This window comes from Crocuta crocuta, unplaced genomic scaffold, assembly GCF_008692635.1.
Source record: "Crocuta crocuta isolate KB4526 unplaced genomic scaffold, BGI_CrCroc_1.0 scaffold3, whole genome shotgun sequence".
Lineage (NCBI taxonomy): Eukaryota > Metazoa > Chordata > Mammalia > Carnivora > Hyaenidae > Crocuta > Crocuta crocuta.
Genome location: NW_027529934.1, coordinates 9,196,249 through 9,219,472, shown reverse-complemented (window position 1 = coordinate 9,219,472; position 23,224 = coordinate 9,196,249). Strand labels below are relative to the sequence as shown.

At 49.0% G+C, this 23,224-nt stretch overlaps 1 protein-coding gene across 1 annotated transcript in view; it reads left to right on the top strand.

Moving 5' to 3' along the window:
• NCF2 (neutrophil cytosolic factor 2) overlaps positions 1–22,012 on the top strand; it is a 30,572-nt gene extending 8,560 nt beyond the window's left edge. Inside the window, exons 3-14 of the mRNA XM_077763362.1 lie at positions 914–1,022; positions 5,736–5,870; positions 6,747–6,854; positions 8,248–8,307; positions 9,719–9,762; positions 10,101–10,225; positions 11,372–11,491; positions 13,406–13,431; positions 13,825–13,976; positions 14,093–14,204; positions 18,434–18,611; positions 21,761–22,012. Coding sequence (XP_077619488.1) covers positions 914–1,022; positions 5,736–5,870; positions 6,747–6,854; positions 8,248–8,307; positions 9,719–9,762; positions 10,101–10,225; positions 11,372–11,491; positions 13,406–13,431; positions 13,825–13,976; positions 14,093–14,204; positions 18,434–18,611; positions 21,761–21,873 — 1,282 coding nt within the window. The 3' untranslated portion in view covers positions 21,874–22,012. The remainder of the gene's footprint in view (positions 1–913; positions 1,023–5,735; positions 5,871–6,746; positions 6,855–8,247; positions 8,308–9,718; positions 9,763–10,100; positions 10,226–11,371; positions 11,492–13,405; positions 13,432–13,824; positions 13,977–14,092; positions 14,205–18,433; positions 18,612–21,760) is intronic.
• The last annotated feature ends 1,212 nt before the right edge of the window (positions 22,013–23,224 follow it).

Sequence of the window (23,224 nt, the reverse complement as noted above, 5' to 3'; positions counted from 1 at the left end):
GTTTCCGTTGCCCAAACCAGGCTGGGAGATTTGCTTGCCAGCGCGCTAGGGAGGGAGGGTGGCTTGTGTTTTGCGTCTCCCATGCCCTGTAGCCCAGCGAGGCTGCCCCACGGCCTCTGCGGAGGTCAGGCTCAGGCCACGTGGACCTGGTCTGGGTCCTGCCCAGCTCAAGGTGGGCACTGTTGGCGTGGCCAGCCCTGTTCTCTGTCACAAATCCAGCGACAGCAGCCTTGAGCCAGCGAGCACAGAGCCGATCAGACAGAGCAAGAGGGCAGCGCCGGGGGCAGCAAGAGCGATGCCATCTGGCTTCATTGGTGGTTTCTTTCTTCTGTTTTCCTGGGGGTGGGGTGGGCAGAGGAGGCTAAGAAGGCCACAAAACCAAGAGCTGAGTTGGACTCTGAAGAAGCTGAAGGAGAAAGCTCTGGGCAGGAGGGTGATGTCGTGGGCTGTGGAAGGGGTACCCCCCCCAAGCTGTGCCTGGCCTGACAGTGGGGAGCGAGGAGTGAGCAGTGCTCCGACTCCGCTCCAGAGTGACTCAGGGGTGACTAATGCTGGCTCTGTCAGGAGCTCTCAGGAGACAGTGAGGGCTCTACTGGGAGGTGACAAGCCACTTGTCAGAAAGGAAGGAGTCAAATGCAGTTAACCAAGAAGAAAATTCTTGTAACTTCCTGAGACTGTGGATAGGGGGAGGGAATGGGGGTGCTGGGATGCACACCCTATGGGTGCCACTCACACTGAGCACTAGGGAATCCTAGGGCTCGGGCTTGGCAAAGAACTAGAACAGGCCAAAAGGGATCGGAAGGCCTTCTTGTCCCAGTGAGGTGGGTCAGAAAAGGGAAGTGGACACCCGTCCTATGCCATGTTTGCTCCTCTGTGCCCTGAACTGCATCTCCTCTCTCCCTCTGTCCTGCAGATACGATTCAGCTATTAAAGACCTTAAAGAGGCCTTGACTCAGCTTCGAGGGAACCAGCTGATAGACTACAAGATTCTGGGGCTGCAGTTCAAGCTGTTTGCCTGTGAGGTAAGGACGAAGGGCCCAGCCTGGGCAGGCGTGCGCAGTGCGCAGAGGGACAGCAGACAGTTCCAATGCACGGCTGAAACCCCTGAGGACTTGGGACAGGCTCCTGTGCCTGGGACTCTGATTTCCTCTTAAGAAGATCCTCGGATTGGGGCGCCTGGGGGACTCAGTCAGTTAAGCATCTGACTTTGGCTCAGGTCATGATCTCGTGATTTGCGGGTTTCAGCCCCACATCGGGCTCTGCACTGACCGCTCAGAGCATGGAGCCTGCTACAGAGTCTGTGTCTCCCTCTCTCTCTGCCCCTCCCGTGCTCATACTCTGGTCTGTCTGTCTCTCTCTCAAAAATAAACATTAAAAAAAAGAAAAGCCTCAGACTGATACCTTCAGGCTCATCCTGGAGTCCATGGTTTTTGAGGCATGCATTTTCTTAACGTGAGGCTCAAAGGACCGCATAGAACGAGCCTGCTGGGCTCTCTGAAGGGAGGCTGAACCCGAGTGTGTTGGCCTGTGAGAGCATTCATGATAATTTGCATAATTCAGGTTGACAAGCTATTTGCTCAGCATTATACTAACAAATCCAAAATCATGGGTTTGCTATCCATGCAGGACCTGCCATAACCTTGCTCGGTTCCCAAGTTACATTAATCTTTGCTATTAATGGTTCTGGCCTCACGTACTTGGTTGATACCCAAAGAAAGAGCGAGGATACTTTGGCACAAATCTGTCCTCCCTAGTTCAAAGAACAGCTCAAAGCACAAATTCAGGGAAGGTTTCCATAGAAGGAGAACTTATTTTCTGTATTACCAAAAGAGAGATACATCACTGGCTCTGACTTCATAGGCTCATGTGCTTTCTCCAACCAACCCTCCCCCCCTTCTAAACTCCAAATATATACCACCAGCTTTAAAACCTAAAACCCCTGCAAATATCAAATCTTTATTTAGAAGAATTGCTGATAAAAAAAAAAAGTCCCCTTGCTTTGGTTTCTCAGGCAGGAGAAGCCAAGCGTTCCCAGGGTTGCTCAGGGCTAATAATAGAGCCCACAGCTGCCCAGGGCCCTGGGGACGTGTGCCCCCACGCAGCCCTGCAGCACGCTAACAGCTTCTCATGGTCTAGGGAAACGAGGCGTTGGGAATTTCGGAGAACTGGTTGGCGTTCGGCCAGCTTCTAGAGTGAGGCTTCTGAATCGGGCCGCTAGTGGTGCATCGGGCCAGATACTGTTTTGTCGTAGGCGGCTGTCCTGGGCACCGCGGTTGGTTTAGAAGTATTGCTGGTCTCCAGCCATCAGATTCCAGTAGCCCCCATAGCCTCCGAGCCAGATGACAACCTAAAATATATCTAGACATTGCCAATCACCGCCCCTTCCTCCTCAAACCGCCCAGTGAGAGCCACTTGTACAGATTAAAGGGTTGGAAGACCCAGTAGCTCTAGAAAAAGGATCATAAGCCATTGGCATCAAAGCAGAATTCCATGGGAGGAATGATTCCCCGTAGTTGGAGCTGAAATGACCAAAGGGCAGGAAATAACTGGCTGTGGGGGCCTCTCTGCAGGTGAAGCTGGAGTTTTCAGGGTCTAAGACCCTTATTTATGCCACAGGGGACCATCCAGTCATTTTCCTGCATAGAAGTCCACCCCTTCTCTTCCCACCATGGTAGAATCCCGGCTTCTGCAAAGTCACACCATCCTTTTTTGAATTGTCTCAGGCGTTTCTAGTCACAGAGTCACAAAAACCTGTTGTGGGAAAAGGTCTTAAGGGCACAGAGAACCAAATAGGAAATTTTTTAAAAATATTTTTTAATGTTTATTTTTGAGAGAGAAAGAGTGGGGGGGGCGGGGCAGAGAGAGGGGGAGATACAAAATCTGAAGCAGGCTCCAGGCTCTGAGCTGTTAGCACAGAGCCTGAAGCAGGACTTGAACTCATGAACTGTGAGATTATGACCTGGGCCAAAGACGTTTAACCAGCTGAGCCACCCAGGTGCCCACAAATAGGAATTTTTAAGCAGACTTGAGTTCTCCTTTCTTCCCGTGCACATGGCCGGTGCTGGGCTGGGCCAGTCGAGCATGCATGAAGGCAACAGCTCATGGAGACTCAGAAATAGTCTGGGAAGGGAATCGAGATCTCAGTTCTGGGCTCGTTCCTGGTCCCATCAACCAGCACCAGCCACTAACTCCATGGAGACAACCCCGCCACCCATCTGTACTTGCCTTGTTAAACTGTTCTTTTTTTATCTGGATGAGGCCCTGAACCAAACTGCGGACGTGGAGGGCAGACTGTGACAGAGCAGAAGTGTATCGGTTGTCCATTGCTGAATACCGAATGGCTCTGAACTGCACTGGCTTTAAACAGTGCCATTTATTATCTCTCAGTCTCTGAGTTCAGTGATCCAAGAGTGGTATAGCCGGGTGGTTCTGGCTCAGAGGCTTTCAAGAGGTTGCAGTCAAGATGTTGGCCAGCACTGCCATCATCTGAAAGCTTGACTGGGGCTCAAGGGTCTACTTCTAAGTTGACCTATGTGTCTAGCAAGTTAGTGTTACTTGTTGGCAAGAGGCCTCAGGTATTTGCTCATGAAACTCTCCATAACACTGAGTCTTGTCAGAACATGGCAGCTGGCTTCCCCCAGAGAAATACGTAATCCAGGAGGACGTAATATGGAGGGTCAATGTCTTTTATAACTTAGCCAATTTCTATTGGCTATACACGTCCACTCCGTTGGATGTGGGAGGAAACGAGGGTGAAGACCAAGAAGTGAGCATCACTGGGGGCCATCTTGGAAGCTGGCTGCCATTAAAAGCATAGACTTTGGAATCAGGTAGATAGGGATCAAATCCCAACCCAACACTTACTCATTGTACAATTCTAGGTTAGTTACAGGTCATTTCTGAGCCTCGGGCTCCTTATCTGTAAAGAAAGACTGAGCACTTACCTCATCCACATTCATTAATAAACCCATGTGTTTTTGTATACATTTCTAGTGTATACTAGTGGTGGACATAGAGGTCGAATGGTCCAGAAGACAAGGTGTCAGCACCCAGGAGCTCATGGTGAAGTGGTGAGGTCGGGACAAGAAAATTGCAATGGAAAACCTATGGAAGCACAGAAGTGAGGCCACAGCTCTTATGGTGGTTCGTGTGGCTTAAAGATACTGCAGAGAACATGGCCCACGATGGGTGGTCAGTAGGTGGCATCAGTGATGATGAAGATGATGACAAGGAGAATGACAATGACACTGCCTCCAACAGGCAGCACTGATTACCAGGGGTACAAAGTCCTTCCTAGTTTTAGCCTTTTGATCATAAAGACAAAGAATGCCCAGATGGCATCAGTCTGCAAAACTCAGCCCTGTGGTCTTCCCCTAAAGCATGCGGGCATGGTTACGTTCCCTGAGAAGGCAGACTTTAGGGGGATAAAGCCCTTCTTCGCTCAGCCTTCCAGCCAGCCCCAACATAGTGCAGCAGATAGTAGCCATAGTAGGAGCAAATATGTGTGAATACCCACCATGCGCCAAGCAACTGAACCACCATTTTCTATGAATTATTTCATGTCTTTCTTACAACAATCTGGAAGCAGGCAAAGTCACTGTCACCATTTTACAGTGAAGCTGAGGCTACATACCAGGAACAGCCCTGAGGTACCTGTGCCCTTAACCCCTGCACCTCACTGCCTCCACATGCTGGAGAAGGCCAGCAAACCCCCTCTCTACTAGGCCTCAGTTGCCCAACTGTACCTCTTCTCTGTGGCTCTGGCAAATCATTCCCACCCTACCTGGGGCATCGGGCTGTGACTCTTATAACTAACATCTGAAAACAGCTCCTGGCTGCCTAGCTCATTCTCCACGTGTGGCGTGGAGTATTGTAAGACCTTGCTTCACCGTCCTGAAAAAGAAGGAACGTAAACCCGCGTTATTAGTTGCCATCTTGATCTTCTTCTGCTCCCTGCCGCTCTCCCCTCTTTGCTTGTGGGTCTTTTTACTTCATTTCATCAAGTACTTATGTTATCTTGCTGATGTGTCCAAAAAACGATTTGATTGTATGTGTAAGTTGAAGGCATAATAATAAAACAAACACTCTTGAACATACCACCCAACTCAAGAGCTGGGAAGTAGTGATTATTGGTGAATGTGCTGTTCCCTCTTGTTCCCAGTAAAGCATTGTCCGGGCTTTGTGCTGAGTCTCTTTCTGGCTCCATTGCACTTTTGTCCATGGAGTTTCCTCCTGCCCCGACGACGATACTACAGTCTTGTTATGTTTCACGCAGGGTTCTGTTGGCGCTGGTGCAGGATGACACATCTGGAACCTTCTCTCTCCCCACCCTGCACCTGTTCAGCCTTTCAGCCTCGGCTCAGAGGCAGGAGCTGGACTGGGAGGCTGCATGCATGGATCTTATTACCCCCTCTTCAGGGGGCCTTGAGCACATCACTCTTCTCGCTACTAAAACAACACCATAGTTTTTGTTCCCTCCTGATCTATTTGGTTGTTGAAAGAACAATGCACATGATGTTGGATTTGTGCATTACGTGATGTTTTCTTAATACCGTCCTTGGGCTGGGCATGACTTGGCAATAAGATTGATTGTGTTATACTTTAGATATTCCCAGGAAAGCCGAGAGAGGGAGGAATGCCGCCAGGCAACATTCCAGGAGCTACGGGCAAGCTCTTCCCTGATGCCTAGGTTTGGAGCAGCCTCAAGTTTTGTATTATGCCCTGTGCTTTTCTAGGTGTTATATAATGTTGCGTTCATGTATGCCAAGAAGGAGGAGTGGAAAAAGGCTGAGGAAAACTTAGCATTGGCCATGAGCATGAAGTCTGAGCCGAGACATTCTAAAATTGACAAAGCCATGGAATGTGTTTGGGTAAGTGTACGGATGATGCCAGATGGGAAGAAGATTTTCACTGGATTTGTATTTGTTTCAGTGGACATGTGGATGGAGAGAAATGGTGCTTTTACCTTCTCTGAGCTCTGGGTTACACGGATCTGGGGGTACAGTTCCACGTAGGATCTTGAATCTGGCAATGCTGAGAAGCCACGACTTGAAGTTGGGGACCACAGAGCCCTGCCTCCTGCCACCCTCTGGAAGGGGCTCTGAGGTGGCACCAGGGGAAGAGGGGACTGGAGGCTGCATCCAAGCACAGGAGGCCAGAGGTTGTGCTCACCTCTGAGTCCTCACAGCCAGGCCCATGATGGCTCTCAACAAAAATGCATTGATTCTATGAACAAACAGTGAAAATAATCCATGGTTTGTCAGAGAGTTTTATTGGGATAAAACGAGTCTTAAGTCAGATTTTTAAAACATCAAGGAGAAGGGGGCTCAAGTCAGTCTTTCTATGCCTGCCCAGGTCAGCAGACACCAGTCCCAAGGGAGCACTGTCGTGGACCTTGCTTGGGCCCTGGGCCACCTTGCGGTTGTGGCATCCCCTGTGCTCAGTGGCAGGCCCACCTGAGCCACACAAAGTGGGAGAGGGACAGCCCCCCCGCCCCCAGGAAAATGAGTGCTGAGCAGGTAACACGGACAGACGTCCACACAGCCTCTTGGAGTAAGGCGATATGGAAACCGACTATTCCTACCTTAGACACTCTGGAATAATAAGTTCAGTCTTGACACATTTAGAAAAAATGCTTTTGTGAGGTTATCTCAGTGAATCTTTGCATGTGTTCAGTGAGGGAGGCAGGACAAACGTCATCATCCCTGTTTCCCAGGTAAGGAAATACCGTGCTCTCTGTGTTCTAGAAACAGAAGCTGTATGAGCCAGTGGTGATCCCTGTGGGCAGGCTGTTTCGACCAAATGAGAGGCAAGTGGCTCAGCTGGCCAAGAAGGATTACCTCGGCAAGGCGACTGTAAGCAGGCTCACTCAGCTTCCCCTGGGTCTCCTATGGGGTGGGCCCTGCACAGCCCAGGGTGGGATGAGGGCACCCCCCACCCCCACCCCCGGTGCTGTCCTGGTGAGAGACTGCTTCCTGTGTGGAAGTTTTGCAGAAAGGTGGGCAGACGCTGCTGGCTCATTGTCTCCAAGCTCCTCTCATCCCTCCCTTCCAGTCTGACCCTGGGTGACAGCCACAGCACTAGTCACAGGGTGTGGGTTCTGGGGGCTGAGCCAGTGGAAGGAAAACACAGTGGTGAGGTGCTCAGTAAATGTGGAGGAAACATGTTAGCGAAACGGACCAGCACGGAATTCTCCCGGCTTGATGCTCTTGATACCACCACTTCCTCAGCCCTATGGCTACACTCCTTCGTAAATTGGACTCCTTTAAATCCAGGTCTTAAATGCACTCAGAAATGAGCCAGAGTGAGCCAGCAGACCCCTTGACTTGACTCATCTGTAGGGCTAACGCTGTCTGCTGGTTGGGTCCCTGGTTCTGGTGGGGCAGCAGAGNTTAGCTGTACAATGGAATAGCCATAAGAAGGAATGACATAACGATATAAGTCACAGCACGGATGAACCCTGAAAACATCATGTTACGAGAAAGAAGCCAGACACAAAAGCCACATGTTCCGTAATTACATTTATAGGAACTCTCTAGAATGGGGAAATGTGCACAAATAGAAAGCAAATTGGTGATTGCCAGGCGCTAAGACGAGCGGGATGTGCACTAACCACTTTGTGGGTGTGGCGTTTTCTTTTGGGGTGAGGAAAACGACTCAGAGCTAGATGTGGTGGCTGTATAGAATTGTGAGTGTCCTAAAGTGCATTGTCCACTTTAAAATGGTTAATTTTAGGGGCTCAGTTGGTTGAGCATCTGCCTTCGGCTCAGGTCATGATCTCACCGTTCATGAGTTCAAGCCCCACTTTGGGCTCTGTGCTGACAGCTCAGAGCCGGGAGCCTGCTTCAGATTCTGTGTGTGTGTGTGTATCTGTCTGTTTTTGTGTCTCTGCCCCCTCCCTGGCCTTGCATGTTCTGTCTCTCTCAAAAATAAACAATAATAATAATAATAATAAATAAATACAAGATAAAATGATTAATTTTATATTATGTGAATTTCACCTCAATTAAAAAAAAAAGAGCTAGAGTGAGAGCCTGCTGGGTTAGCAGGACCAGGCAGGCACTGGTTCCTCCAGTTTCTGGAACTTCTAACCCAAAGGGTCAATAGTCCAACACTTAGCCACTGTCCACCCCTGGGACCAGGCTCCAGTGAGAGTGGATCCAGGGTGTGAGAAAGGATGGGATCTCAGGGCAGACCCTGAGGCCTGGGGAAAGTGCCAGCCCTTACACCTTCCTCCCTCAATTGCAGGTGGTGGCGTCTGTGGTGGATCAAGACAGTTTCTCGGGGTTTGCCCCTCTGCAGCCACAGGTGAGGCAGTCCCGTCCTTCTCCCTGGGTCCAGGTCTCCAGAGCTCTCTGGAAACATCCAGCTGGGGAGAGCATCGTGCTGAGCTGCCTTATTTTAAGGGCTCCTTCAGCTGACCTCTCAATGCTGCTGATGGCGTCTGCCTGGCCATTCTTGGTCACGGGCTCCATGACTGTTAGAAGAATGAGGCAGTTTTAGGCTTAACCTCAAGTTCCCAAAAACCAACCCTCTGCTTCCCCCCAGTGCCAGTCTTCACATCTCTAGGTTCTGAGAGAGCCTCTGTTGACAGTCTCTCTGAAGCCTGGACTCTTCTCTTAGGAAATTGAAAGGCAGGCTCTGGAAGCCTTTTTGACGATGGCTCTTCTCAGATGCAGGGCCCAGTAGGGGATTCTGTGGGGCCTGGGGTCTGAGGCTGTGGGCTGATCCAGCTCCATGCATCTACCTCCGTGCGGGGGATTCCCTCAGGAATGGGATGGGTGTGGAGAGGGAGCCAGTTTTCTGCCCAATCTGGGCTCAGACGTATGGTTCTGAGCGGACTGGGTGACACAGGAAATCGAGAAATGTGAAGGCATTTCCATCCTTGTGAAGGGAAGAAGGGAAGACAGGCTGAGGAAAACCTGAGCTGTGGCGCTACAGCCGCGCTAGGCCGCGCTAGCACAGGGAAGGGTTTCTGAGCATGACACCGCACTCCAGGCTGCACACACCTGGTCACTCGGACAGCAGTGTAGACTGTCTACCGGGGTCAGAATGACAGCTGCTGTCCCAGGATGTGGCCGACACTGGGCTCTGGAGGGTGAGATGAGCAAAGGAGGCTAGAGAGATTCAGGATCCTTTGATTTGTTTCCTCACAATGAAGTTGAAGGAAGGCCCTGTGGAGGCCCCCTGGGCTTCAGAGCAGCCAAAGACCCCAAAAGAGGAAGAAGCCCAGGTCAGTGGGCTCCATGATATTCAGTGTAGAACAGGGAACGCGTTGAAAGGAGATTCCTCCCTTGTCAGTGGATTCTGAGTAGATTTTAAATACCCTCAAGTGTCATGTGATATAGAAGACATTAATTATAGAACAGAACTTTTGGAAACTTTCCTAGGAAAGGGACAGAGCTCAAGGTCAAAAGCACTCCTCGTGACGCCATGTTGCTCTGTGACAGCTAAAATTCTCCAGAAGCCAGGACTGGCTCAAGATAAATTGCTGTGCTAGTGCAACTGTACCCAGGGGCTGGGGGGAGGTGTGGTTTTCCAGTGTTTAGTCAAAGTACGCTGTGACCGCTCCCTGGACGGTGTTCTGAGCAAGCTAGAAATGCGTTCTTTGATCTTTCTGGGCTGGAAGAAGGCTCAAATTCCCATTAACAGTCTGTTCTCTCCCCCACTCCTTCCCTTATTGTCCTTCCCGTCTTCATTTCTCCCAAATGTTCCATAGGCAGCTGAACCTCCACCCAGACCCAAAACCCCAGAGATCTTCAGGTAAGTTAGATTTACATCAGTAGGCAGAATACCTGAGCTGCAAGCCTGAACTGATGGCAATGAAAGGGGTGAAGAAGATGAAGCTGGGGTCAGGGTCTAAATCCTGTGGAACTTAGCCTAGTACGTGGGCTCTTTCTGTTTTCAGGGTTAGAATGGAGTGATGTAGGGGGGATGGGAGTCTTGAACTGTGGTAGGGTTGACCATAGGGGTCTGGCTACAGCTACATGGTTTCCCTGTGTCCCCCCAGCCCCCACCGGTCAATGTGCACAGCCACCCACATAGCGAGGGTCACTGCTGAAGGGTGGCAGTGTCTGTGGAACATGGCCCTCTGGGGCCAGAACACTGACCAAAGGCTGGGAAGCCATATTGCACCAGCAGCAGCCTCCTCAGAAGAGGGGGAGGCCAGAGCTTTTGGGAGTGGGGCGAGCAGAGCGAGAAGCTAAGGTGGTGTGTCCTTTCCCGCGTGGGTGTTTTTCACTCCATATGGGCACGTGGTGTCTGAAGAGGAACAACCCAAGAAAAAGAAGCCGTTCTTCTCTAAGATGAGCAGCCAAGAACGACGCGACTTACAGCTTTCTTAAGAACTCCCTCTAAGTTAGGAAGCAAGCCTACTCGACAAGGAAGGTTTTTTTTTTTTTTAAATGAAAAAAAGTAGCACAGCAACGATAAAAATGAGGGGGCTGGTGAACTCACTGCTGGCTGTGTCTGCTGGAGGCGTCTGTCTCCCTCTGTTTGGAAACAAAGCAGGGCTGAGGGGAAGGGGACAGAGGGGGAGTGAGAGGGAGCCACCAGCCAGAGCAGGTGCGTCAGACACCCTGAATGTCACACATTCCAAAATGGTACAGACGGCACGCCCAGAGCCTGCAAGGGCAAAGCAGGTCTTGAGGAGGTGGTAAAGGGACAGTGACCTTGCCAAGCACACAGCTGAGGGGTCTCGGGACGCCTTTACACATCCCCCGCGCCCCGTAGCCGGTCTGCTCTCCAGCCCCTTCTGGCGGAGTGCCCGGNTGAGGAGGTGGTAAAGGGACAGTGACCTTGCCAAGCACACAGCTGAGTGGTCTCGGGACGCCTTTACGCATCCCCCGCGCCCCATAGCCGGTCTGCTCTCCAGCCCCTTCTGGCGGAGTGCCCGGCCCCGCTGGCTNGGGGGAGTGATCTTTGTTGAGTCTGCTGTGTAGATGTCTGGCAGTGGGGAGCCCGCCTCTCTCTGGACTGTGCAGCTGGCTGTCTTCTGTGGGCTTGGCCCTCCCTGGTCAGAGTTACTGTACCCAGATGGCTTGAAACGCTTTAAATGTCACACAAACAAGAAGTGGACCTTCTCCTTCAAAGGAGCAAGATGTGGAGTGAGGGGGGAGCTAACGCCAGACTTGGGGGCCTACCTCATCTCCAGTGGATTCCCATGGTGGTTGGGCAGCAAGGGCCTCTGAGGGTGAGGGTGGGGGAGGAGCTAGGGTTCTTCTGTCTACTGTTTGCACCAGGCCAACCTGCCTCCCCTTTAATGAGCCCTTTCCTTAGTCTCCCTGGATGTTACCACCCCTCCAACTTTTAGGAAGCCATTTGCATCTGGTTCCTTTCCATTTGGTCTCCTCCTCCCCCACCCCTACCTAAGACCTTTGTCTGAATGCAGGCTCTTGCCCTCTCTGTCATCTCCAGGAAGAAGCCTCCCCAGAGTCTGATCTCCCAGCCCCTCCCAGTTCTAACGCTCCCGGAAGACCGCAGGTGCCACCAGGTTAGTGTCCCCGGAACATCCTTGGCCCGTGTGTAGGAATGCTCCCTGACAGAGAGCTGCTCTCCCAGCCTTCTAGGAGATTCTGGTTTCTCCTCCTCCCAGCATGCCACTCAGCTTATGGACACATAGCCCCAGGGCCCCTCTCTCCTGCACCACCCACCCACCCAAAATGTCGCAAATAGAGGTCCTTTTTCCCTACCTGCTCCAGAACACCCACAGGGCTTGGGCAAATGTGGCTGGTTTCTGGGGGCCGTGAGTGTCCCAACTCAAGTAGTCACCAGACTTCTCAGTCATTAGGTACTGAAACCACGTCCCAGGAGAGAAGGTTGAAGTTATTGCACGTGTTTCCTCAGAGGGGGATGGAGTGGCTGTTTCCAAATGTCCAAGGAGGTTTATCTGGAAAAGAAACTGCTTTGCAGAGCCCTGAGGCATAGACAAAGGGCTAATGTGAACAGGGAGCAGATGTGAAAGGGCATTCTCCCGATGTGTGCAGAGGGGTGCCTGGGGAAGTCCAGGGCTTTTGGTCACTAACGCAGTTTAAGCATTAAGCATTCTGGGTAAGTGCTTGGTAGAGATGCCTTGAATAGGTGGTCTGTCCAGATCCTGGGCGTATGTGTGTTACGCCTGCCAGATCACCAGAACCCTTTGGGGTGCTCCCCACACTTGCAATTTTATTTTGAAAAACGTCAAACCTACAGGTTGAAAGGTGAAATCATAGCACGATAAACACCAGAAGACCTTTCACCTAAAGTCACCAATTGTTAACGTTTTGCACCATGTACTTGCCTCGCTCCCTTCCCTCCCCTCTGAGTCACTTGAAAGGAAGTTACATACTCCCGCATTTCACCCCCCGCACAGGAGTATTAGCCTCTGTTCTCCTGCATAACCACAGCATGATTATTGTACTGAGGACTTTGAACATTAATATATTCTAGAGTGTATATTTCATATTCACATTTCTCCAATTACCCCTCAGATCATCCTCAGTAGCTTTTTAAAATTTTTTCTCTTTAGGGGCCCACAAGGATCACATATTAATTTTTTTTAATGTTCCTTTATTTTTGAGAGTGAGAGAAACCGCATGAGTGGGGGAGGGGCAGAGAGAGAGGGAGACAAAGAATCCAAAACAGATCACAGGCTCTGAGCTGTCAGCACAGAGCCTGACATGGGGCTTGAACTCCCAAACCACGAAATCATGACTTGAGCCAAAGTCGGACACTCAACCGACTGAGCCACCCAGGCATCCCAAGGATCTCATATTAACCTAGGAAGATTTTATGAGTATAGATTCCTAGGCCTTGGATTCTGATACTTGAGGACTGGAATTAGACCTCAGAATCCGTATTTCTAGAAAAAAGAATCTTCCAAGGGATTCTAATGATTAGCTGGGTTTGAGATCAGTGGTCTTTTTCGATCATGTGCCCTGTGCCCTTTCTAGTGAATATCTTTATGCAGATCTCTCTCATATAAATTATGTGCATATTGTTACATTAATATATTATGCACCTTAGGAAACATACGCAAACATAAAGGACAAGGTAAACATAAGTGGTTCTTTCATTGCTTCTCGTGGCCCCTGGCTCATGTTGCCTCCTTACTTTCATGACTTCAGAGCCCATTGGTTTAACTGGACTTTGGTCCCTGCTAACGCCATGCATTGCTGGGGATGTGCTGGTCCTTTACACTTGCCTGTATGCTCCCCGGAGGCAGGGACTGGGTTCATTTGCGGGTTTGGGCTTCGCCTGGCACATTTCCCTGGAGTGGGATTTCCCCCATCGTTTATTAAGGTGAAGAATCACCCCGGAGATTAAACAAGTCAAGGGTCCTAAGAGGGCTCATTCTGCAGAAGTCGGGCTGGCCCAGAGCGTTCATTCACCATCTTCTTTTGTTTTGCTTGTTACCTTCTCCATTTAGGTCAAAAAGAAAAAGGAGAGTCCAAGGTAACCTTTTCTCCTTGCACTGTTTCAAATGCTAGAGAAAGGAAAAGTGTAAGCTACCTGCCATGACCACGTGTCCCTGGGATACAGAAAGTCCCAAAGGAAGGGTGGATGAGCTACTGTCATACACACAGACCATGGGCTTGGGACCCCTCAACAACTTTCTCCGCCCCAACACACACATTGCCTACTGGCCTTTAGTGCATGGGCCAGATCTTCTGGCCTGGAGGGATTCCTATCCAGGCAAGAGGGGTCTAGGGGCTCTCGGAAAGCCCTTGAGGTTACCGTCAAGCCTGTTAGCCGCTGGCCTCTCCCTGCTACACCGGTAGTCCCCGTGTGTCCACTGGGGACAGGCCTCAGGCACTCATGAGTTCGCTTCGCTTCCTCTCCCCTCAGGAAGTGCAGCTCAGCGTTCCCATGCCCTACACACTCAAGGTGCACTTCAAGTACACGGTGGTCATGGAGACACGGCCCGGGCTCCCCTACGGCCAGGTCCGGGACATGGTGTCTAAGAAGCTGGAGCTCCTACCGGAACACACTAAGCTGAGGTGAGTCCGTGAAGGTGGCAGACAGCCGTGCAGCTGGGGACCTGGCGCTGGCCTGGAGGAGAGAAGGGAATTTGTACTGCTGTTCTCCGCCTCGGTTCTCACTCCTCTCTCCCCAGCTATCGGCCTCCGGACAGCAATGAGCTGGTGCCCCTCTCAGAAGATAACATGAAGGCTGCCTGGGCCCAAGTGAAAAACTACCGGCTGACTCTGTGGTGTGAGAACACGGTGGTGAGTGCAGCGAGCCCAAGGGCACTTGTATGGGGCCACTTCCTCAACAGCAATGTGACACTGAACCGAGCACCTTCGGCGAGCCGGGCACTGTGCTTGGTGTTGAGGATCGGGTTGGTGAGATGGGGTGTGTGTGTGACAGCCTCCCTTTCACCTGCACCCCGGATGCTGCCAGGAGAGGGGTCCCCACAGGAGAAGGGCAGGTCCAAGAAGGCCCAGAAAGCCTCTGAGGCCTCTCGGCCGCCACCCGCAACTGATCCAATGTTGAGGCCCATTGGTCTCAAGCAAGGCGGGAATAAAACCCTAGCTGGAGGCTGAGCTCAGAGCCCTTCTCCACTTTAAGTTTCCCTGGGGAAGAGCACTTGAGGCTGGAAGGTAATAGCATTTAGTTCACAAAGAGAGGACTCGGATAAACGTCCTACTAACAAGAAGCTTCTATTAAGAACTTGCCATGTGACTTAGGGTGTGCTAAGTGCATGCTGCGGATCCATCCTTACAGTCTCCGTAACTCTCCAAGGAATTGTTATCCCAGCCTACAGTTTAGGAGACGAGGAAAAGAGAGGTGACCTTGACCAAGATTACTACCGGGCAGCTGGTCAATCGGTGGGTAGAGGAGCCAGGGCTCGGTGGGTGTTTTGACTCCAGGGCCTGCCTACATTCTTGAACACCTTTCTAGACCTCAGGGCCTAGAGAAGAGTTAGGGGGCCGGCCAGTAAGAGTGAAAGGAGTTCGGAGCAAAGTTAGAGGCTAGAAGTAGGGGCTACAAGTTAACACGTTTGATTGTCTCTTTGTCTCCGGAGGGAAAAGTTGCCTTTCCTTTTTGTTGTTGATGTTAATTCCCTCCCGCAACCATGGCCCCGAAACGGAACCATCTGCTTTCTGTCAACATACCAACATACTTCTTTTTGCCTTTTATGTAATTTCATGTAAGTGGACGGTACAGTACATATATATTCCTATGAATATATATACTGTATGTATAAAGTTTTTTATTGTCCATTTCAGTGTATACTTTTCCATTTTTATATGTACTTTTATGTTTTAATAGTCCATTTTTAAATGTTTATTTTTGAGCCCGCGTCGGGCTCTGTGCTGATAGCCTGCTCAGAGCCTGGAGACTGCTTCAGATTCTGTGTCTCCCTGTCTCTTTCTGTGCCTCCCCTGCTCGCACTGTCTCTCTGAGAACATAAATTAAAAAATAAAAAATATGCTAACGCAGGAAACAGGTGAGTCAGGGCAGGGGGAGAACGGAAGGTGTCAGAAGGACCATGGCTTTGGTCAGTGGAGATGGCAGTCTCCTTGACTGTGTTAGGACTCCCTAGTGTCAGGGCTGTGGATGGGGAGCAGAGTACTCAGAGGAAGTCCGTTGGGAGCCCCCTGCTTTGCTCATATGCCCCAGAATCCTCCATCCCAAGGAATCATTCATCCTACCTTCTCCCCTGCTCACAACCCCATCCTAGTGCAGCGGCATGCAAGGTTTTCTGTCATGTGGCTCTGGTGCCTTGCCAGCCCATCTCCCAGCACTCGCCCGGTCGTGTCCAGGAACACTGACCCACCCCCTTCACCCACTGCCGACTCTTAGGGTCTTCCGTCTGCTCTTCCATCTGTATAAGGCACCCTCACTTCCTCCACCTTGCTAATTTCGATTGACCATTTTAAGGCTAAGCTTCAAGATGATTTCAGCATCGTTTTCTCTAGGAAGACTACTGACTTGTTCCGCCTTCAACGGTTTTGGGTGAGGTTCCCTCCCATGTGCTTATAAAATACAGTACACTCATTTGTGCGTCTCCATCAGTTCACTTAACACATGCCCTGTGTTTTCCCCCAAGAAGAGCCTACGTCTTACTAATTTTCTTTTTATTTATCTTGAGAGAGAGAGAGAGAGAGAGAGAGAGCATGTGTGTGTGTGTGCACATGAGTGTGTGTATGGGTGAGCAGGGGAGGGACAGAGAGAGGGAGAGAGGGAATCCCAAGCAGGCTCCACACTCTCAGCACAGAGACCACCTCGGGGCTCTAACTCATGAACCGTGAGACCATGACCTGCGCCGAAGCTGTACACTTAACCGACTGAGCCACCAGGTGCCCCTAGCATGTTTTTTTAAATTTATTTACTTTTTGATAGAGACAGAGCACAAGCAAGGGAGGGGCAGTGACAAAGGGAGAGAGAATCCGAAGCAGGCTCCACGCTGCCAGTGCGCAGAACTCAAAGTGGGTCTCGAACCCATGAAACCGTGAGATCATGACCTGAGCCAAAATCAAGGGTCAGAAGCTGAACTGACTGAGCACCCGGGAGCCCCTGCCTTAGCATTTTGGGACTGTGACGCCTGCAGCTATGTCAGTAGGCGACACAAAATTCAACAGGTCATGTGTGAGTCCTTCGGAGAGCTCCTGTTTTCCACCTACGAATGGATTTTGAGACTATGGAAATGATCACACTGGCCAAGCTATTCCAGGCCCCCCAGGCCTTGGGGCCCGTGAGGGCAGAGTCCCTCCTCTACACCCTCCTCCCCACAGCTAGGCAGGGGCTTCTGCTTAGTCACGGAAGGGTCTCTTGGGTAGACTCTCACTGAAATCAAAGACACGTTTGCTGAGAAAGAAAACTGAGCGGGACAGGAAGGAGTGACGGTGCGCCTGGAGGAAGGCCCTGTAGCTCTAGCCCAGGTTGGTGGTAGCGCAGAGCTCGAAACTCGCCCTCAGGAAGTACGGCCACTGGAGCGGACTGGCTGGGGCCTCTGGCTGAGAGGCGAGGCGCCGGGACCCTGGGCAGGGGCGGGTGAGGAAGTGCCGGTGCGAGGGGTCCCCTGGGAGTTTGAAAGGTCATCCTAGGCTTTCAGTTGTCTGTCTTGGGACTAAACCTTCCTTTCAGTATCATCACGAAAGCATTCTGCCTAGGAGCTGGGGCCTAAATGTGACTGACGTCACTTCACAGGCTTATTGTGTGGGTTATTGTTGATTTTTGTCCTCTGAAGAGAGCTCCAGTCTCGTTAGTGGCTCTCCGGGGCTAACCCTCCCCAGATTCCCAGCACAGTCCTTCTGGCCCTCAGTCCGGCTTTAGAGGTCATTGCTGAACGTTCTTCATCACTGCCCCTTACTCTTGGTGGCAAGTCAGGAGGTTCTCATTCACTTCCTAGAAGGGCAGGAAAATGAACTATCATTTAAGAATCTACTCTGGGCAGGAACACTTACCATTAACCAAGCTTAAATGCATCAGTATTTATTGTATTCTATTAATATATTATAGATACATTAATTATTAAATATATTAATATGTTTAAGTACTGATGTATTTAAGCTTGGTTAATCCTCTCCCAGAGTGTTTAGCAACTGTCACGTATTACTAGTCTACATCCTTTCGCTTCAGTCCTCCAGCCTCATATTCAGGTAAGGAAACTGAAGTTCAGAGAGGTTACATCGCCTGCTCAGGGACACAGTGGGAGAGCCGTGGGGCGGGGCTACAGGCCCAGGCCTTGGGCCTCGGTGGGGCCATTTCCACCCTGCTGTGCTGCCTTTCTGTAAAAGGGATCCGCCAAGGCTGGAACAGGCAACATTAGGAGGTGAGAACTTTGAACAGTCAGTACGGCATTTGCCCTAGCAGGGTTTCTAATGTGGATTTGTTCGATTCTGGTTCACTTTTCTAGAAGCCACGCCCCTCTTTTCAACATCTGTGGATCAGAAATGACCACAGCAGTGACCAGGACGTGTAGCTCCATAGAGCAGAGAGCAAAGCCTTAGAAAGACGTTATGGTGCTCTGCAGGGCTTCTCACACTTTACCAAGTGTGAGAATTACCTGGAGGGCTTGTTAAAACGCGGTTTGCTGGGCCCCACAATGCCAGGAGCTTCTGATTTAGTGACGGGTTTGGGACAGGGCCAGAAATGTACGTTTGTCACAAAGTCCCTAGGGTTGTGGGTGCTGGGGAAGGGTGCTGGACCGGAGTCAGACACCCAGGTTTGACTGCTGCTTCAGTTGCTTGTGACTCAGTCTCTGCAAAGTAGTAATCTATTCTTCTTCAGGATTGCTGTGAGGTTTGCTATAAGAGTTTAAGATTGTATAGGGCCCTGCAGACCTTTTGGTTTCTTTTATCCGACCATCCAATATTCATAAAGTGCACCCAAGGTCTATGCTAGGGAGTGATCACAAACTTGCCTTTATGATATCCCAGGTGCCACATTGACCTTTCACTGATTTCTTTAGCGATGGTCAATGTTCACTGGCCTTTTATTATTTCAGGGTGACCAAGGCTTTCCATACGAACCCAAGGAAAGTGAAAAATCTGAAGCTAATAACCACACAACAGAATCTCAGCTTAAGGAAGGAGGCCAAGTGGTAGCACTCTTCAGTTATGAGGCTACACAGCCAGAGGACCTGGAGTTTCAGGAAGGGGACATAATCCAGGTTTTATCAATGGGTAAGTACTACTCTTGGATGACAGAAACTAACTGCTGTGTTGGCAGAAATAAATTCAAGGGAAGAGGGAAGTATTAACCATCTACAAACCAAACTTTGGCCAGTGCTTTCGATCTCCTTCCTAGTTTCCAGCTGGAGGGAGCAAAATGGAATGTTCCACCTTTCCATCTCTTGCTCCATTGGGCAGGGAAGCAGCAAAATGGCAGATCTAGCTAACATTTTGATTATTAAAGATGGCTGTGTTTTGGAAGCCATGCATTCTCATTCCCAGAGTTAACCAATTGGAAGATGGCTGGGATCATTTTGCCTTTGCACCAAGCCCTAAGGATACTTTTCTGCAAACTATAGTTCTTTGAATTGATGTACTTTTTTTTTATATTTATTCATTTTTGAGAGAGAGAGAAAGAGACAGGGAGAGAGAAAGCAGGGAAGGGGCAGAGAGAGAGGGAGACATAGAATTTGAAGCAGGCTCCAGGCTCTGAGCTGCCAGCACAGAACCCAATGCAGGGCTCGAACTCATGGACTGGGAGATCATGACCTGAGCTGAAGTCGGACACTTAACCGACTGAGCCACCCAGGTGCCCCTGATGTACTTTTTGAGGAGGAAGTATGAAGGGGCTAAATCTTGCCTCAAGAGAAGGTATTTGGCATTGCTTTGTGTATCTGGTGATTTTCCAGATTCTGTCAGGATCAAACATACTACAAATTGAAACAGTGTTAAGTGGAGAGTTCTAACTTAATGCTTCACAAACTTCAGTACGGCCCAAACACCCTGCAGTTTGTTAAATAAAATTCCATGGCCCAGCAACTAGAGATTCTGATTCAGGTCTGGAGTGAGGCCCACAAATTTGCATTTCTAACAAGCTTCCGGTGTGACAGTGGTCTTACCATGAGAAGTCCTTTTCTAACTCATGGTTTGACATAATCTTATTTCTCTACCTTGAAAGGACCTAAGAGTCCCATCAAAAGCTCTGTTCAAAAACCGGAACTGTGCATTAGCAATGCAGAGTAGTGAAAACAAATACTATTACCGATTAGAAAAATCTAAAAGATTTAAGTTAATGGGGTAGTGACTATACAACTGTGTGGCAATTACCTCAAAATATGAGTAATAAAAGAAACAGGTACACTGCCGGTGCATGTCTTCCAACAGAGGAGAATAGGGCTTAGTAACTCCCAGCACCATTTTTTTAAAGTTTATTTATTTTGAGAGATAGAGAGAGAGAGAGAGAACAAGCCAGGGAAGGGTAGAGAGAGAGTGAGGACAGAGGATCCAAAGCAGTCTCTGTGCTAATAGCTGAGAGCTCGATGTGGGGTTCGAACTCTCGAACCATGAAACCATGACCTGAGCTGAAGTCTGATGCTTGACTGACTTAGCCACCTACGTGCCCCCACCCAGCACCATATTTTAAGTGTCAATATCAAACAACTAGCTACTCTGTCCAGTTGTTGTTGTTGTTGTTGTTGTTGTTTGGTGGGGGGGTGGAGCAGGGATGAGACAAAAGCTAGAGAACACAGAGAAAAACCTTCTGGGTAGCTATGCTGAGGAAAAAGAAGGTGGCATATTCCTGACTGTGACATGTATAAAAGTCTAAGTTGGTTTAATTCAGTTAAGTACCCATAAAACAGTTTGAAACTTTATCATACCACTTAAAGAGGAAACAGAATTCAGCACGAACAGTGAATTTACAGTGGGGTTGAGGGCCAGTTCAATCATATTCAACAGTTATGAAATGGCTTCACTCACAATGTTTCTCAAACTTTAAACTACCTGAGAATCTTGTTAAAATGGATTCCAACTCAGGTTTGGGGTAGGCCTTGAGATTTTGCCATTTCTTCCCCCATGCCCCCCAATATTTCATTTTTAAGTAATCTCTACACCCAACAAGGGGCTCAAACTCACAAACCCAGATCAAGAGTCATAGGCTCTAATGACTGAGCCAGCCAGCGCCCCTGAGATTCCTAATATCCTCCTAGGATCTAAGACCAGCAAATGCTCTGGTCCTTGACTCCTCACATGCTAAGTGCAAGGGATCAAGACAGAGGTTTGCAATTAGAATTACCTGGGGGGACTTTAGAAAAACCTGGCGCTCAGCCACACCCCACATTAATTAAAGCAGAGTTTCCGGGGACCAGATCTAAGCAGCATCTGATCTAGACGTCTTATATCCAAACATGAACAACTGAACTGGTTTCATGTTCCAGTAGATGGGCTTCGGAGTAGGTCAAACCTAAGATGTCTGGTATTTATTGGCAGAACAACCCCAAACAAGCTATTAATCTCTCCAGGTCTCCTTTTCCGGAGTAAAATGGGGATACAATCCACAATGGAGTGATTATGAAGTCTGAGGGTACATATATCTAGCCTAGTGCCTATAACTTACTAAAGACTCAAAACTGGAGCCATTAAAATTCATATATTTTATACACTAAACTATGGACTATTTTATGGACTAAACTCATGACTGGCTCTAAATCAAGTCTTTGATAATTCACTAGTGGACTTTCATTACAAATAAATATTTGACCCTTGAACAACGCACGGTTAGAGGTGCCAACATGCACCCCCAGGTGCAGTCAAAAATCTGTGTAGAACTTTTGACTCTCCAGAAGGTTAACTGCCAATAGTCTGCTCCAATTAATATATATTTTGTATATGTAGTTTACACTGTATTCTTACAATAAAGCTAGAGAAAATGTTTTCAAGAAAATCGTAAATACACTTACAGCCCTGTACTGTATCAAAAAATCTGTGTAAGTGGACTCACAGTTCAAACTTCTTATTGTTCAAAGGTCAACTAATTTATGGGCTATCCCTTTCTATGGCAGAGACATAAAGATTCCTAACAGGGATTGGACAAAACTCTTCCCTGTTATTAAAAAAAAAAAAAAAAAATCATATCTCAAGATTGTATCTCAATTTTTTTCATCTTATTTTTTCTGACAACTTTTTGAAAAATCTAATGGGTTCTTCTGCATTTTACTCCTCCATTATCCTAAGACAGAAACCAAAAAGATGGTGAAGTCCTACGTTTGCTCGTCCCTCAAATCACTTTCCAATGTGGACTTCTCGATCTGGGTGGCATACCCAGAGGAGGGAATTCTCCTGTACGGATTTTAGAAATTGATGTATATGTTTCCTTTTATCAGTGAACGAAGACTGGCTGGAAGGGGAGTGCAAAGGGAAGATTGGCATTTTCCCCAAAGCGTTTGTTGAAGAACACGCAACTGCAGACCTGGAGAGCTCTCCTAGAGAAGTCTAAGAGGTTTTATAATCTACAAATCTGGGGGAAAGGAACTAGAGCCTGTGAAGCCTAGCATGCCTCTACAGAGCCCTGCACGGAGGCATTACTGTTTGTAAGTGCTACCTAATCCACGTTTCCCACTGAAACCTTAACCTATTAGANTGCTGACTACCCAGATGTGTTCACTTTGTGGAAGTTTACAGAGTTGTACACTTGCTATTGGGGCACTTCTGTATGTGAGCTCTCAATAAAAACTTACAAACACGACTCAGTGTGCAGGCCCAGGCCCTTGTTCCTGTACCACTAAGTCACCGGCTCCTAGAGCCCGGAGTAAGCTTACAGGTAATTCGCAGGGCGCACGCACATCTTCCTTATTAAAAGTCTCGCTGCTTCCCACGGAATAAGATTATTTTCAATTCCACAGAGAATTAAAATACTCCGGTTATAACCCCCTTCATGCCTTCTCAGAGAGGGACACTTAGTTCAACAGTGAGTATGTGCCACTAACATTTTATACTGTAAAATATAAACTGTACTAATTTACGTGATAAAATCCTAGGTATGGTTTTATTTTGGTTATCATTTAACCAGAAGGCTTGATTTTTCAGGGTTAAGTGGGGTGAAGGATTCCACAAATACATAGAACTCGTCTCTCTCCAGGAGACCTGGCGTTCCCTACAAGAATTCTCCTGGTACAGTGTGTGGTTTTATGAACAGTAAAAATGGAGGGTTGTTAACTTCTTTGCATGAGACCATCTTTATCAGAGAAAAGAACCGTGACAATCAGCTTTTGTCTACCCCTCCCCTTCCATAATAATGCACTTTGGTTTGGAATGCTACTAAAAAGCAAAAATAACCCTGATGCATATTCAATCTCTGACCGTCTCTGTTTTCCCCTAAGTGACTCGTGAGTAGTTTAAATACTTAGGTTAGAAAAGAAACCAAGTACACACAGGTCTGGTTGGAGAGAACATGGTTTAATTAAAGGCAAAGCTGATTTCAGCAGCTGCAGGTCTCGCACAGACAGACCAAAACAAAACAAAAAACAAACAGAAGAGAAAGTTTACTACACAAAACCAGTTTCTGATGAAGATTCTCCTCTCCCTCCTCATTACTCCACACTGAGGATGATCGGGCGAGGAACCCCGCCCCAAGAATCAGAAAACATTCCAAACACCAAATTCTCATGCAGAAACGGGGCTGTAGATGGGACCCGGGCAGTGCCGGGAGTGAGAGAGGGAACCTGGCTGGCTCGTCTGCGGTGCGCGAATCAGGGACAGCTCGAACACTGGAATGTTACAGCTGCCTGAATGCAGAGCTCAAACACACAGAGGGGGTTGGGGGGGGGGGGGGGGGGCAGGGGAGAGAG